This window comes from Electrona antarctica (genome assembly GCF_951216825.1).
Source record: "Electrona antarctica genome assembly, chromosome: 12".
Taxonomy (NCBI): Eukaryota; Metazoa; Chordata; class Actinopteri; order Myctophiformes; family Myctophidae; genus Electrona; species Electrona antarctica.
Window position 1 is genome coordinate 11,528,566 of NC_136793.1, and position 16,085 is coordinate 11,544,650.

At 42.2% G+C, this 16,085-nt stretch overlaps 1 protein-coding gene across 1 annotated transcript; it reads left to right on the top strand.

Moving 5' to 3' along the window:
• Positions 1-1,233: 1,233 nt before the first annotated feature.
• LOC306933754 (uncharacterized protein YwnB-like) lies at positions 1,234-7,565 on the top strand (the record flags this gene model as incomplete). The annotated part of the gene is made up of 4 exons (XM_079516061.1): positions 1,234-1,368; positions 4,519-4,720; positions 5,799-5,963; positions 7,408-7,565. 4 exons carry the CDS (start codon positions 1,234-1,236, stop codon positions 7,563-7,565), a joined length of 660 nt encoding a protein of 219 aa, XP_079372187.1.
• Between the last annotated feature and the right edge of the window lie 8,520 nt (positions 7,566-16,085).

The following is a 16,085-nucleotide window of genomic DNA, read 5'->3' on the forward strand; positions in this document are numbered from 1 at the left end:
AGTACCTGCATGATCATATTTTAGGGGATCACGGCACTCCATCTTTAACAAAAAGGTCACTGTTTCTCTCAACGATTGAGTCAGTCATACTATGCAGCTCTAGTCCGACATCGAAAAAACAGGAACATGGGACAAAAGCTGCCCTTTTGTGTCGACACAAAATTAGTGTAATTCAAAGATGACTATGACTTGACATCACTATGTGCATCACATACAAAATCGATTTTGAATTTGTCCATTTTGTCAATTTCATCATGTCAAAATCTGCTATGAGATCACCTTGATCCAGATTCAGACTTATCCAGATGACCAGATCCTGGCTGGCAGTGGTTCAATGAATACTACCTATCTCCACCTAGTGGATATGAAGTGAACATACAGTATACTGACAGTCAAGACATTAGAGCCTTCCACTCCTTCCATAACTAGGCCTACTAAAACCCTACTTTGTTGTGTTAGTAGCAAAAATAGCCAATCTACAACCTCACGTGTCGTATCGTGTTGTGATGCAGTGTGAGCTTTTAGCAGAAGTTGGCTATTATATTTTTAGGAATATATCTTTTTTATAATTGTGTGTGTGTGTGTGTGTGTGTGTGTGTGTGTGTGTGTGTGTGTGTGTGTGTGTGTGTGTGTGTGTGTGTGTGTGTGTGTGTGTGTGTGTGTGTGTGTGTGTGTGTGTGTGTGTGTGTGTGTGTGTGTGTGTGTGTGTGTGATAATGAAACATGTTTATTTTGCTCTGGCAATCCACTCTAAATCTACCCCTCCAGTGGGATCAAGGTATCCTGATTTATTTATTTGGATGAAACTGATCCTATGTTTCTGTTTTGAACTACCCATTTTGAAGATGTGATCCAGATTACAGGTTGCATTGGATTTCCTGATCTGATCGGATATGAGGTAGGTAATGAGACTATGAGAGTGATCCCAATCCTGATTTTTGGGAGTTGTGTCAACATAATATCATTGTTTCATGTAATGTTCCAAATATACTTTACTGTATCTCAGTCTATGTAGATCACCAGGCAGTAAGTATAGCTCTGAGCAGCCTTTTTTATTGTACCGTAATAAAATTAAGCGTTCCTGCTTTGAGTTGCGAAACCGGGTGGGCGCGGTGCCAGCGCCTTTTGCTTGGCTTGGCTGCACACAGACCCACATTGCTCTGCTCACTGACTGTACTGATTAACTTGCGCTGCTGCAGCCCTCACTGCGTTTTATTTGTCCCAGAGTGTGAAGATGAAGATCGCTGTGCTTGGAGCCACAGGACTGACTGGACAGCATCTGGTGGAGCAGGCTCTGCAGCAGGGACATGAGGTCACTGCCATAGTGAGGAACCCAGGGAAACTCACCACGCGCCATGACAAACTCAAGGTACCATCAAGGTTCAAGGTTCTTTATTTATGTTGCTGCGTCTTGTACTTTTCTTCGGGTCCTCTGTCATTGCAGAAGCAGAAGACGCACATGATTAACATAAAAAAATCTTTTCATACTGTGCGGTTATTGTTACTGGTTATTACATTGGTTCTCTGCTAGGTCCATCGTGGTTTATAGATCATGGTGAAGTATGCAGATCTTAGAATTTGTGTACCAGTATAATGAGATGTAACAAATAGCCTACCAACATTGTTTAAGTCATTACTCGTAGTCGTAAGTGATATAGGAATGATTTTGTCTAAATGTAAATCTTCCTGGTTATCTCATCTGACAGGTGGGTTGAAACTTGAAAGTGCTTCTGTTCACAGCTGCACTGTCCTTTATTATTTCTTTGCTATTGTTTTACTATTTTACTATTGCTGCTATACAAGAATACCAAATAATTTAACTTTTTTTGTACATATTCATAAGAGTAAATAAAAAAGAGCCCACGCATCTGTGTCATTTTAGATTTTAGCTAGTGTATCTTTATTTCAGACAGGAGTCCATATCACATAAGATCAACAACAAAAAACAACAACAACAACAAAAAACATAACGACAAACAACATGGGAAAAGGATAAAAGCGAGCAATGAATACAAAGTACAGTAGTAGCTATATGTATAACAGAAGTTTTTCAGAAAAACCTCAGGTCTTAAAGGACCACTTCACCACTTTTCAACCTATCTTCATATAATAGGTCCTCATTAATAATCTTGAAAAAATTTCGCAAATCTTTTCTACTCGGTCTGTGTCTCATGGGAGGGCTGTGGGCAGTTCAGAAACCGTCTTCCAGTGACATCATCGATGGGGAATACAAGCTAATAAAAACTGCAGGCTTTCTAGTCCTGAAAAGTTGCAATGCGAAAATGGAAGCCATGCATCGCTCTCACGATAACGAAAATCTAAACATTTTTGTAAACTGCCCACAGCCCTCCTATGAGACACAGACTGAGTAGGAAAAAATAGTGCCATTTTATCATGATTATTAGTGAGGACCTATTATATGAAGATAGGTTGAAAAGTGGTGAAGTGGTCCTTTAATGGGTTGAATTAAGGCAGCTATAGCGACATGAAGCAGCTACAAAAGTTCGCCCGGAACTTGTCACTGCATGACGGGCATGACACCACAAATCAACGTTGAGCTGGCCTCGACTTTTCTTCAGCGTTCCAATGACGCAGGGAAGCGTCAATCAATCGTAATGTTTTTGTTTCACCAGTTAAACTCGCCTTCTCTATCAGCACAACTTCTGCTCCATGTACAATGGAAGAAAAAAACTCATTATTGCCTTTTAAATCTGAATCAGAATCAGCATTAGTGTCACATCGTCATCACACGATTGTGTAAAAGAGTGGGAAAATACTTTTTTTGTGCCGCAGCTCTCAACATTAGAGTTAGAATAGGGAAAGAGTATGAAGAAGAAAGGAACACAGGGCACAGAACAACTAACAGGAAATAGGCTCCACAGTCTAATCAAATACACAAAGTCCAATATACACTAGGTGCATGACTAAAACATAGCAGAAATGCTCTTGTAGGCTACAAGTGGAAACTGGAAAACATGTCCAGAATCTGAAAAAGCAGCAGGTATATAAAACCAGGTTCATGTGCACGGTTAAAGAAGCCATGGCTAAAGAAATGTAAAACAGACATTTTGATTGTTCAAGAGTTACAGGCTCAAACATGGCCTGTTTATAGAGGGTATATGCATGTGACATTATCATCATACCTGGAAGTTATGCGGGAACACCTACTGAGTGGCATAACACTACTTTTTGGCATTGACAGCCCAAACAGAAAAGTCTATCTGATTGCATTAAACGACGCTAAACAACGTAAAACTCCATTTGTCGCTCACTTTACCACTCGATTTACCGCAACCACTTCAGAGGCTCTATACATCCACGTATGATAACAGCATCCTAAGGTTAGCAAGGAATATCAGCTCTAATACTAGCCATGTCTTGTATGGAGAGTATAGGTTGCTGCCTTCAGGAAGGAGATATGGTGTTCCAGCATACAATAAGGTCAGACTGAAGAGGTCTTTTGTCCATCAATCAACTCTGAGGCTTAATCAGGATTTTGGCCAGAACTAGACTGAGCTGTGGACATTGCTTTCTGCCCTTATGTTCTCTATGTATGTAACTGTATTTTTCAAAATGTGTATATGTATTGCATACAAGGCCGCTGGGTCGCAAAACGAATTTCAGTGCGAACTGACAATAAAGTAATATATCATATATCATATCATATCATTTGCTGTTCACTTTATGCATACGCTATTGCGAAACCTTGAGGCCAATTAAAGGGGTGGAGGTCCTTCCTTGGCCTACAAAGGGAGTGTGCATGCAAAGTGTCACACCGAACAGTCCAGTGAGATAAGCTGCCCACAGACTGACTCACTATGACACAGACACATGTATGCACACAGCTGAAAACATAATCTCGGCCACCCGGCCTTTCGACCAGGCGGAGATAACCAGTTCCCTGTGAATCGGCACTAGCCTGAATGCAGCCTCAGCGTCTTTGCTACAGTATGCACTGAACATGTTCACCAATTAGAATATCATGCATGTTGCGAAGGCTTTCACTTAGAGTTCCATATATGGGATAACCCATAGTCCCATATGGAGACAACAGCGATATCCAGCGCTGACATCAGATTACTGTAGAAACTCCAAAGATGGATATACACAGTGGTGACATCATCGTAACACTAGACTTGCACAGCATAAAAGGCGGCTCCCATGGCTTCTAAACCTGATTCCAGGCAACGCACGCGGTATCTCCAACAGGTCAACATATACGAATCAAGGTATCTGGCTTTACAACCCATATACCTTGAATGGCTTGTATTACCTTGGGTACGAGTCTTCTAGATGAGACAGAATAACTGGCTAATGGCTAAGCAGGTTTCCACATCCCGGTTAAGTTCGTATCGAACACCACTGTAGCGGGTCCTAACAAAATAATCAGCACTGGTTCGAGCTATTTTACAATGCACATTGCACGGGCACAGTGGCACTGAGCCTTTCCATGCACAGATTTATTAGGTGAACCGTGAACCTTGGTCATTAACATTGCACCCTCGTTTCCGTTCTGCAGGTGGTGGAAGCGGATATTTTCTCGGCGGACAGTTTGAAAGCGCACATCAAAGGGTATGACGTCATCATGTCCTGCCTGGGCTTCCCCCCGTCCTTCTTTGCCGGGGTGACGGGCTACACCCAGTACATCAGCGCACTGGTCAGCGCCATGCGAGAGGTCAAGGTCAACAGGATCATCGTTATGGCTTCCTGGTACACCGAGCGTGAGTCGCCTGATCGCAATTATGTTTTTGCATTGTCAGATTAATCATTTTCGATCCATTTGCATGAATTCATCTGTTGAAAAATGTTCATACATTTTCAAGCAATTAAAACTAGAAAAAGTGCCCTTCTGGGCACAGGTCTCCACCAGGAGGATAGGAGTGTATGTGTGATGTTTGGCAAAATCTTTAGGAGCAATATAAACGTTTGTGTGTGACGCGGCTTGGCCTGTTGTAGCGCCACCATGAGGCTGATTTGAAAACTGTCAAGTGGCATTTCTTCCAAAGCCTAGTGGGAATATGCATGCACAGTTTCGCCACACTCGGACGCTGCGTTGAGTAGTTGTGGCGTTGTACAAAACGGGTACTAAGCGGGCTACTCCTGAAAAGTTCAGAAGCCAATCGTAGCCAATGAGGGTGGATTATGAGAAATCAAACAAACCCGTCTTGATCACATGACTATGAAGAGCATGTGTACCGATTTGCGTGAAATTTAATATTAATATCAGAAAATGTGTTTTACATATGTCGGACGGACGGACACACACACGGACGGACACACACACGGACGGACGGACGGAGTGCAAAACATACTCTCTCCCCATGCCTTCGGCCTGGTGGAGACAAAAATACCAGAAATAGCAGAGCTACAAGCTCACAACACATTGCGATGCAACAGGTTGTGAGCTTCTAGATCTGCCATTTCCACTATTCACATTTTTTTAAGTGTAATATTATTTGACCTATTTTCGCCATAGCAAATGATTTATTGTGATTATTGTACCGTTCATTGCCAGTCACTCCTTTATATATTTAAGTTATTTGTCATATATCTGCCTTGTGCAATTTTTGCTTAAAAGCCTAAAAGCCTAACAAATATGTCATTTTTATTTAGTATGTTCCAATGTTCAATACCAAAAACACAAAAATCGTTCATCACAATTATATAATCTATACGACAGTGAATCGTCAAGTAAAATGTCATGATCGTGACAGCCCCCATGCAAGCATGAGTCTCCTAGAGGCCATACCAGTGAAAAGTTGCATCATGGTAACGCTTTTCCTAACATTTCCCATTCAGCAAACTCTGCATCTCAGGCTTCCTGCCTGGCCCGGTTCGTCCTGCTGCCAATTATCCGCAGCATCCTCACTAACATGCATGAGATGGAGCAGTTCCTGGACGGCACCCAGGACATCAACTGGACCGTGGTCAGACCGCCGAGTCTCAATAACCTGCCTGCCACAGGTAAAACATAACACTGACCGTGGTCAGACCGCCGAGTCTCAATAACCTGCCTGCCACAGGTAAAACATAACACTTGTAGCTTTTAGGAGAAAGAATGGAACACATTAAATAATCGATTAAATAGACAAACGGTTGCTCCCCTAATTCACAGACCCAGTTTCCCATGAAACCCAGTTTCATGGGCCCCAGGACCCCCAGTTTCATGGGCCCCAGGACCCCCATTTGGGGGGTATTAGGGTCTGCTAGTATTTCATTGACTTAAAAGGTCATCCACAATACATGCCTTTTTTCACTTTCTTTGCAAATTTTCAGTGAATTAATTGGTGTTCTGAAGACCAACCTTTCCTTGAGGGGTTCAAACAGTCTTTAGCTTACCACAACGTAAAATAAGGAGTGTTCTTCTAACCCAGAGTGTACAAATTGTCAATTTTTACACTCCCAGAGTTAAATGGACACTCTGAATTACACTGTGATCTTGCATGTGTTTCTCATGCATCAGAGGAACATAACAACTGAGGAACTCCATTTGACTGATAAAATGGTCATGTTGAGTTTGCCAGTGTTGGGCAAGTTACTCAGGAAGAGGAATACGTTACTACTGTAGTTACTTATTAGTTCTTTCAAAAGTAATGATGCGCAGCCTGCGTAGCTAGTTCAGGCAGACAACACGAGAGAGCCTACTTATAGTCACATGCACTCTTTGCCTGGTCAGAGCGGCTAATTAAACTTCTCTGCCTCCCTGCTCATTCCTGGCTTATCTCCTGCTGTGCTGACGTGCGTCGCTGCAGCCTCCCTGCCTCGCTTGCTGCTAACCTGTTGCCCATGACGTTTTGCAAATCCCACCGCCTCCCCAACATCCACCTGTAGGCTCTGTTTCTACTCTAGATCCCCCTGGGGGTCTTAATTCATTCTCTGTAATTCTATTTGGCTTTTAACTTAACTAAAATGTTCATGCTACAGGGAATGAATAGAGACAGACAGCCTGGATCCAGCCCATAGACCCAGCCCACTCTCTGAGTGGACTGCATCTCTAGCCTGGCTAATAAGCCAGAAGTCTGGCTTATTAGCCAGGCTACTGCATCTCTTGATGAGGCTCCAGTCTGATAATCAGGCTAAGAGACAGACGCCAAACTATGCTTCATATATCTATGCTCAATTATGCTCAATAAATATATATTCTAAATTCATTCAAGAGTAACTAGTTACATTAAAAGTTATATGACTAGTGGTACAGTATTTCACTTTTGCTATATTGACCTGCACGTACATGTTACGTCATAATTTCGTGAGAGAATCAGAGTCAGGGTCATCTTTATTGTCACATCACAGATTTACAACTATAAAACAGTGGCTGGTTAAAAACCAGGCGGGCTGCGGCATTTTGGATCAATTGGATTGGAGAGGCTTAAGTAAATGATGTTGTGTAAATGTGTGTGCTCCACAGACCAAGAGTTCAAGACCCATGAGGGCTACTTTGTTCCAGACCCCAGTGGGAAGCCTGTTGGCACCTCAATATCCAGGGGAGACGTGGCCCGCTTCATGCTGTCCCAGGTCAACAGCGACTCCTGGGTCAAGAAAGGGGTTGCGTTCGCTACCCAATGAGCCAGGCTGCATGTTGTCATGGCTGGCACTGCAGCGTTTTAACGCACGTTCAATTTGTATGGTTTTGTCTTTGAACGTGTACATGCCTCATTGATGGTAATGGAAACCACTTGCTTTAATTACTTAAAACCAAGCGTCCCGATTGTGGGCATGTCCTGATAGGCACATATAGGGCAAAACAGCCCGATCTCACCCAAACACGGTGAAATAGCACGGATTGGCAATTCTGTGCATATACGCCTCGAAAACCCCCAAATCCGTACATATTATACTACTTTACTGCTTTCACTAGTATTGTATGTACGGAATTGCCAATCAGTGCTATTTCACCGTGTTTGGGTGAGATCGGGTTTGACATTATTTACAATTCTGTGCTATTGGGTTACAACTCGGACGGGGCTGAGGAGGGGCGCCGTCTCTACCGAACTTCGCAACGTTCGACACGGCAACTTGGGCGCTTTAGCGCACTCTGTGGTGTCTCTTGTGGCTCAAGTTCTGTAGAGACGGGTAAATAGAAAAAGACCAAACATAGACCCTGTGGGGACTCCGGTCAACAAAGTATACAAGGTTTAAGTGGTTAAGATCACCCTGTAGAATGACATTTGGTTGTCTTGACTGATTTTCGCCACACAAGGGCGATGTTGCCATGTGTGATCACAGTTGAATGACTATGGTGTAAAACAGGGATGGGCAACGGGCGGCCCGGGGGCCACATGCGGCCCCCACCTTCACTTAATGCGGCCCGCATGTTAATATCAGAATACTGACATAGTATTGATTTCAGCTGTTAGGATTCCAAAACCGCTTTAATTACTTCATGACTAGTATTAAATGACTATAGTACTTAATGACTAGTATTAAAATGTTATTGTCTTTTTGTGTCCAATGTAGTTATGTTAACAGTTCATAAAGTTAACATAACTATAACTATAAATGCATTTGAAATTCAATAAAAAAAGGTTACTTTTCAGGATTCCAATTAAAGAAATAGACAAAAAAATGATTCAGGTTTTCAATTCAAATATAGCAAAAATATAATATAATATAATATTTTTGCTACGACAGTAACATGCACTGTGGCCCTTGGGAATGAGTGTGGAAATATAGTGGCCCTCTGGAGTGAGTGTGGAACTATAGTGGCCCTCTCCATCGTCAAAGTTGCCCAACCCTCACTTTGCAGGATTTGAATCAAGGCCTCCCGACTGAGAAACAACAGTTCTACTGCTCTATAGAGAGTATGCGAATGCTTAAAGTGAATGGCACATAGAGTGGCAAATCGAGTGGCAAAGCAACAGGCAAAGTGAGTTTAACATCGTTTAATGTTGTTTAATGCAATCAGATATGACTTTTCCGTGTGGATGTATGGGCTGTCAAGGCCAGAAAGTAGTTTTTTGCCACTCGGTAGGAGTTCCTGCATAACTTCCTGGTTTGATGATGATGTCACGCGCATACCCTCTATTGCCAAGAGCCAATCCCTGCTTGGCGTGGGGAGTTGTTGGACTTAAAGGGACATTTCACCACTGGAAGAAACTGCAGGTCACTCAATGTTAATAGTATTTGTAGTAGATAACAGTATCGCAATTTGAAATGTGCACCCTATGGCCAGAAAAATTGAAGTCTGTGTGTTTGACTAGTGTTTGACTGGATAGCTGAATTCCTACAATGACCATAATGCTTTGTTGCACTGCCCCTCCTTGTGGAGAGGGGGGAGGCTGCGTGGAGGTGTGACATGTAGTCCAGGAAGGAAGTGAGCACATTTTCATGATAAAATTTTGGTCATGAAGATGGCGGCAAAATATCTAAAAACACATATTACACACATAAAAACCCCAGGAAAGTGTTTCTTGTGTCCTAAACATCATTCACATAAGATCTGGTTGCAAAAGGGGTGAAGTGGCCCTTTAAGAGCTTCAGGCATGGCTACTTGGCAACTAGCAGGTGTCCTACCTGACAACATGGTCTAAATGACTCCATGGAAGAGTGGAGTCTTTTAGACCTCCTCTTCCAAGCACATACTCTACCTCCATATAGATCGGTTAAAATAATGGAATGATTCAAATAGGTTCTGGATACAGCTTTTTTTTCCCTGTCAATGACGTGCCTTTGTGAAATGACTAGGCCTGTCACAGTTATTACATAATTGCATGATTGCAATTATTTTAAATAATCACACTTGTTTTGCATTATCGTCGTAATCGTTTCCATTCATCTGTATGAATTAATCTGTTGAAAACTAGCAAAAATAGCCCACCTAAAAGCTATAGCCTGCAGGGCAGCATTCCTTTTCGGGTTTATGATCCGGTCGGGAGCAGATGATATCGTTACGTCATGTTGTAGTCATTGTTTTGAGAGTTAGTGTCGAAGTGTCCTTGAGCAAGACACTGAACCCCTAATTGCTCCTGATGTGCTAGTTGGTACCTTCCATGGTTTCCTGCTGCCATCGGTGTATGAATGTGTGTGAATGGGTGAATGTAATGCACAATCTATGTAAAGCGCCTTGGATAAAGGCGCTATATAAATGCACCATTTACCATTTTTGTAGTCATCAGGCCTGAACCATCAATCTGGAACTTCCTTTCCCTCAAACCGATTTTTCCCAATAAAAGCCGCAGGCTATGAGAGAACGAATCACGCTCTTATTGTTATTCTTCCGGTTTGAGGGAAAGAAAGTTCCAGATTGATGGCCTGATGACTACAAAACAATGACTACAACACATGACGTAACGATATCATCCACTCCCGACCGGATCACGCGGCAATTTTGTAACACAGACCAGGCTTTCCTCCGAGTTGGAAAGCCTGGTGAGGCGAGGTTATAAAAGCTCAGAACGCATCACGATGTGAACATGTTGTTATTGTCGGCTATTTTTGAAATTATGGGAAGGTATAATTATTAAGTAATATGGCCTGTTTTGGCAGCAGTACATTATTTAATTTGATTATTGATACTGGCCATTGTCAGTAATTTCTTTTTATTGAAGTTATTTGTCATATCTGCCCTGTGCAATCTTTGTTTACTAAGCCTTAAAGGCACACAGAAATGCAATTTGTATTGTGTGTTCCAATGTTCAATGCCTAAAACATAATTAAATTCTTAATTGCTTAATTATTTGTTATGACAATTAATCATCAACTAAAATGTAATGCTTGTCGTGACAGCCCTATATAGATGACAGCGGACCTTATTGTGGCATGTTGTCAGTTTGTTGTGAAATGAGACAGACGGGATGCTGTTTGATGAACTCGTCTGTGACCTCTGCCCTACTGTCCCACATTCAGGTGAATATACTGTGAAATGAGACAGAAGAGATGCTGTTTGATTAACTCGTCTGTGACCTCTGCCCTACTGTCCCACATTCAGGTGGACAGGAATATACTGTATGTTTACGGTAAAGTTGCAAAGCCAGTTCCCTGACTGAGTTCCAGTCAGTCAGCCAGTTCCCGCTATGATATCTGATACAGGTCCTCAAGTCAAATCTCTTTTATGATCAAAGGGCACCTACGGATGGCTGCAATTCGAAACTGGCCCCCGTAAAATCTGAATCCCGAGGTGAGGTGATTCCAGTTGATAGGTGAGGAATGTAAATGAATGACAGGTTGCCACCAGGTCCCTCGGTTGAACTTTCGTGTCCCGTGTTGTGTATGTTGTGTATGTTTGCAAACACACAACATGAAGCATAGCATAGCATGAAACAACATGAGGTCAAGTGCAAACGGAGTCATAAGGAAGGGGAAATACTTTTCACACCATTTACGTAGGGAAGCAAGTGCACTGATGGTGTCTTCCACCAGGTCGGACAGTAAACTTTTGTTTGTTATGTTCTTCCCATGAGTTCAACATTTTAAATCGATATCTGATCGGATCAGATTCGGATTTTGGGGCGAGTTCAAAACCAAAGATCAGGACTCTGATATGATATCAGGAAATCTGGATCAAATCTTCAAAATGGGTATGTGACAGTGTGACCCCGCCCTGTGACAGTGTGACGCCACCCTGTCACTGTTCATGTTTTGCTCATTACATGCCTGTCAGTAGCGCGCACTGGTTAGGTAGGGCAGGGGTTCTCAACCCGTGGGTCGCGACCCCTCGGGGGGGTCGCCAAATTATTTTGGGGGGTCCCCAAAAGATTTTCAAAAAAAAAAAAAAAAAGATTTTTTTAAAAATTTTATTTTCACGATTTTTCAAAAATAGCAGACCTACAAGTTCATAGCGCACCACTCGGTGGCGCGCTATGAGCTTGTAGATCTGCTATTTTTCAATAGCTAAATTATAACAATGCTTAAAACATCAAAAGGGGTTCCCGCCCAAAATGGTTTAAGGTTATTGTAGCAGTCAATTTATATTGGGGGTCGGGAGGGGGCGGGGCGGGGGTCCCGAGACATTGCCAAAGCATTTCCGGGGGTCCCCGGCCAAAAACGTTGAGAACCCCTGAGGTAGGGTATGGACAAACTAAACAACAAACAAATCCCCATCAGCTCTCGGTATATCTCTGTTCAGCTATATCAACATGTTCAATGGGTTCTGTGGAATAGGTGGAAGCCCAGCTGAGCACTAACTGGGCCAGACCAACTCCCGTCTGTGGATAGGGATGAGTATTTGTCATGAGGGACACTGGACTCTAAAAAGAGGACTTTGGAAAACTAAAGACTTGAGAAAGAAAAGATCTATACAAGCTTAAATTAATTGAAATGTATGAAAATGTGTTTTGTGCCAAACCCAAGCAGATTTGACATGTTGTGGATCATGTTAACCCCTATCAATTGGTCCTGTGTAGTGGGAGGGGCCATGGGGGGTATATAGCTGCAGAGAATTGGTATTCCAGTCAGTCTGCTGTCTGCTGGTGTTGGACAAGAAGGTGTCAGTCGCTGAGGAGGTGATGTTTTGATTTATCATTTTATAACCATGGTTGAAATGCATTTTTGGATCTAGATATGTTGATTTATGGTGTTTGATTTGCTTTATATTAAAAAGGCCTGATTTATAAATACTTGATTATATTATATAATGATGATTGCTTTGATTTACATAAGATGAAATACTTGGTTTTGAATATACCTTTTATATTCTATTACAGATGTTTCGGTCTCTGTATTTGGTTTGTCACTTATTATGCAATAAACCTGGTTTAACTCTGCCCAACTGCGTTGCCTCGCCATCCTTGATGTTCATATTTACCCTCGCCTGAGACAGGGGTGTGACAGGGTAGTTCAAAACAAACGTAGGATTGGGATCAGTTTGATCCAAAAGAAAAAATATATATATATATCTGAATTACCTTGATGCCACTGGAGGGCTGGATTTGCAATGGATTACCAAAGCACACTTTACAATTAATTTGTTTCAATATAAGATGGTAAAGGTTGTAAGTTGAAATAATACATAATTTGTACAACTTTTATGGTTGATAAGATTTTCATATTTGTGTCACTTATGCAGAGGGCTCTTGCCAACCTCTCAGTTTGTGATCATACTATCATAGCCTTATCACCAAAATTCAAAAAATATATCCTTAATAAATGGCTCTAACTTGCTATACTGTGTCCGGCTCACTTATTTTGCTATTCAGATCCACTAGTCTAGGTGGGATCTATTCTATAGGTACTGTAGGATTAGATCACTGATATTGAGGATCTGGTAATCTTGAAAAATCTGAATCTTGGTCAAGGTGATCCTATCCTGAACTCCCGGGACAAAATCTGTCTGGATATTGTCTGATTCTAGATCACGAAATATAGGATTTCAAAATCTGATCCGATCATATAGGGATTAAGAAATGTGTGGGCCAGGACCCCCTCAATGACCCCTACTTCGAGAACCACTAGTGTGTGTGTGTGTGTGTGTGTGTGTGTGTGTGTGTGTGTGTGTGTATAGGAATAAAAAACGCATGATTGCATCATGTCAGGATTAACTACGGTAATAACTGATGATATGAGTGCATACGAGGATTCATTTGACTGCCTTTTTAGTGCCATAGAAAAATGTTTGTCGTACAACAGTGTCCATTTGGTTTAATTTGTGCACAATGAGGGCTGTGATCCCAGCCTCACATTGAGAGAAGACTCTCCAACTCAAACATTTGCATTCTTGTTTAGTGACAGAATGCACTTGTACTAAAGCCTTTGCTCTTTATTTAGTTCCTGAAATGTCAAAAGCTGGGGCTGGGGGTGGAGCCAGTTTAGATGCAGAGGACCATACCAACAGACTTGATTGAGAGGGGGAATTGGGAATTGCTTAGTGATTCTAGTTGGCTCTAATTTCTGTCAGCCCCTGTATGTATTTATTGGTTTGGTCCACCACCATATAAGGCCCAATCCCAATTGCCTCCCTCAAGCCCTGAGCCCTGAACCCTCATTGACTTTAGTGACGTCAGCTGTATAAGTGCTTGAGGGTGAGAGGCTGCAAGGGCTTCAAATTGTTGAAAGGAATAGAACAGCACTTAGAAGATGAGTCCGCCATTCATGTCACTTTGCATCACTTTATAAAACCTGTCCTTATTCACAGCCAGTGCCTACATGCATGACATGTCTATCATGTCTATTTATGTCGTTTTATTATTAGTTTCATAAATACACTTTCCTGTGTGATAGGGGTTGTAATATTCATATATAATAATATTCATCATAAATTGCATTTCCATATTCTTTTACTTTGCTCATTAGTCATTTCTCATGTTTCCATTATTATTATTATTGCTATTACATATATAGCCTATCCTTCCATTCCGTCTCCCTTTGAGAACAGTGAGAAAGCACTATTGTGTTTGCTGACATTCTAACCGCGGTACATAACTAATTTGCATACTTAAATGATTGACGTTCGGATGATCCCCCTCATTCCCCTGGTAACGCTATGAACTGTGGGTAATTTCTTTGCCAAAGTCAGCTAAAGTCAGCATCGATGCTGACTTTGGCAAAGGGCACATAAAGGGGCGGGGCTGAGCCCTCACTGACTTACCGATTTCAAATGGGACATCCCTCAAGCCCTCGCAGACTTCACATGAACGCGCAGCTAAGTCAGTGAGGGCTCATTGAGTCAGCAAGGGAGTGGATTGGGATTGGGCCTCTATAAATCTCCCTCAGGTGTCATATTATTTCTGTTACTTGAGTTCACTTCCTGTTTGGTTACAGATTATTTTCATTTTCATTTCAGTTATGTTTTGTTGACTTCTTAAGGGCCCTTGGCTATAACCTGTTTTGTTGAATCCTTAGTTAATTATTTCATTTTTGAAATTAAACAAACTTTGAGTTTGAAAACCTGTGTTGCCTTATGCTGTGACTTTTGATTGATTGAAATATGTATTAACAGTTTGCAGAATTACAGTACATTTCATGCACAAACTCAATACAAAGGCTGTTAACTGTGAGTGGACGACCCAATTAAGCATTACACTTGTTTACAAGAGGGTCCACCATGTTCAATTCATCAAAACATTTAGAGACGTACAAATAGACACTTCTATATAGACAAAGAACAGAACAGGAATTCATCATAATGGAGGTAAAAAGGGAAAAGAAACATATACAGTGAGGGGAAAAAAAGGGTGGGGCGGTGGGGGGGGATTCAGATTTTACGGGGGCCAGTTTCGAATTGCAGCCATCCGTAGGTGCCCTTTGAGAGCGGTTTTGAAGGAGTCAAGGGATTCGCATGTCTTAATTACTGTTGGTAGGGCGTTCCACATTTTTGTGTCATAGGAGCGAAAAGAATTTAGTCCCTTGTTTGTGCCGAATCTGGGTTGTACATGGTTCGTTGCACTCCCTCTGGTGTTGTGGGTGTGGACTTCGTTAACATTAAGGAAGTATCTAGACCGGTACATGGGTATCTTGGTGGTGTATCGAATCTTGTGGACCAGACCCATTGCAAGATGCTGTACTCTGTCGTCGACCCTAAGCCATTCCAGCCTGTCGAAGTGGGCAGGGTTGAGGTGGGTTCGGGGGGCGAGGCCAAGTAGGAGCCTGACCAGTTTGTTTTGGGAAGTCTGGAGCCTAGTTTTAAGGGCCTTTGAGGTGCTGTGGTACCAGGAGGTGCATGCATAGTCAAAGAAACCTTGTACAAGGGCTCCTGTTAAGGTCTTCAAGGTGTTTTTGTTGACCAGTGAGGAGATCTTGTAAAGGAATCTTGTTCTTTGGTTGACCTTTTTGATTACGTTGGTGGCCATTTTATCACCGGAAAGATTAGCCTCCAGGATGGAACCTAGGTAGGTAATTTCATCTTTACGTGTGATAACATTGTCACCCACTCTAACCAAGAAGCCATTTGCCTTGCTGAGATTACTATTAGAGCCAAAGAGAATGGATTCAGTTTTTCCCAGGTGTAAAGATAGTTTGTTATCAGCGAGCCAGGTGCAGATTCTACCGAGTTCAGAGCTGAGGGCCTTTTCAACCTGCAGTTTGTTCCTGTCCGAGACTAGCAGTGCCGAGTCATCTGCGAACAGGAACAAGTTGCAGTCGCAAGCTGAATTCACGTCGTTAACATATATTAGGAACAGTAAAGGCCCTAGTATGCTTCCTTGTGGAACGCCA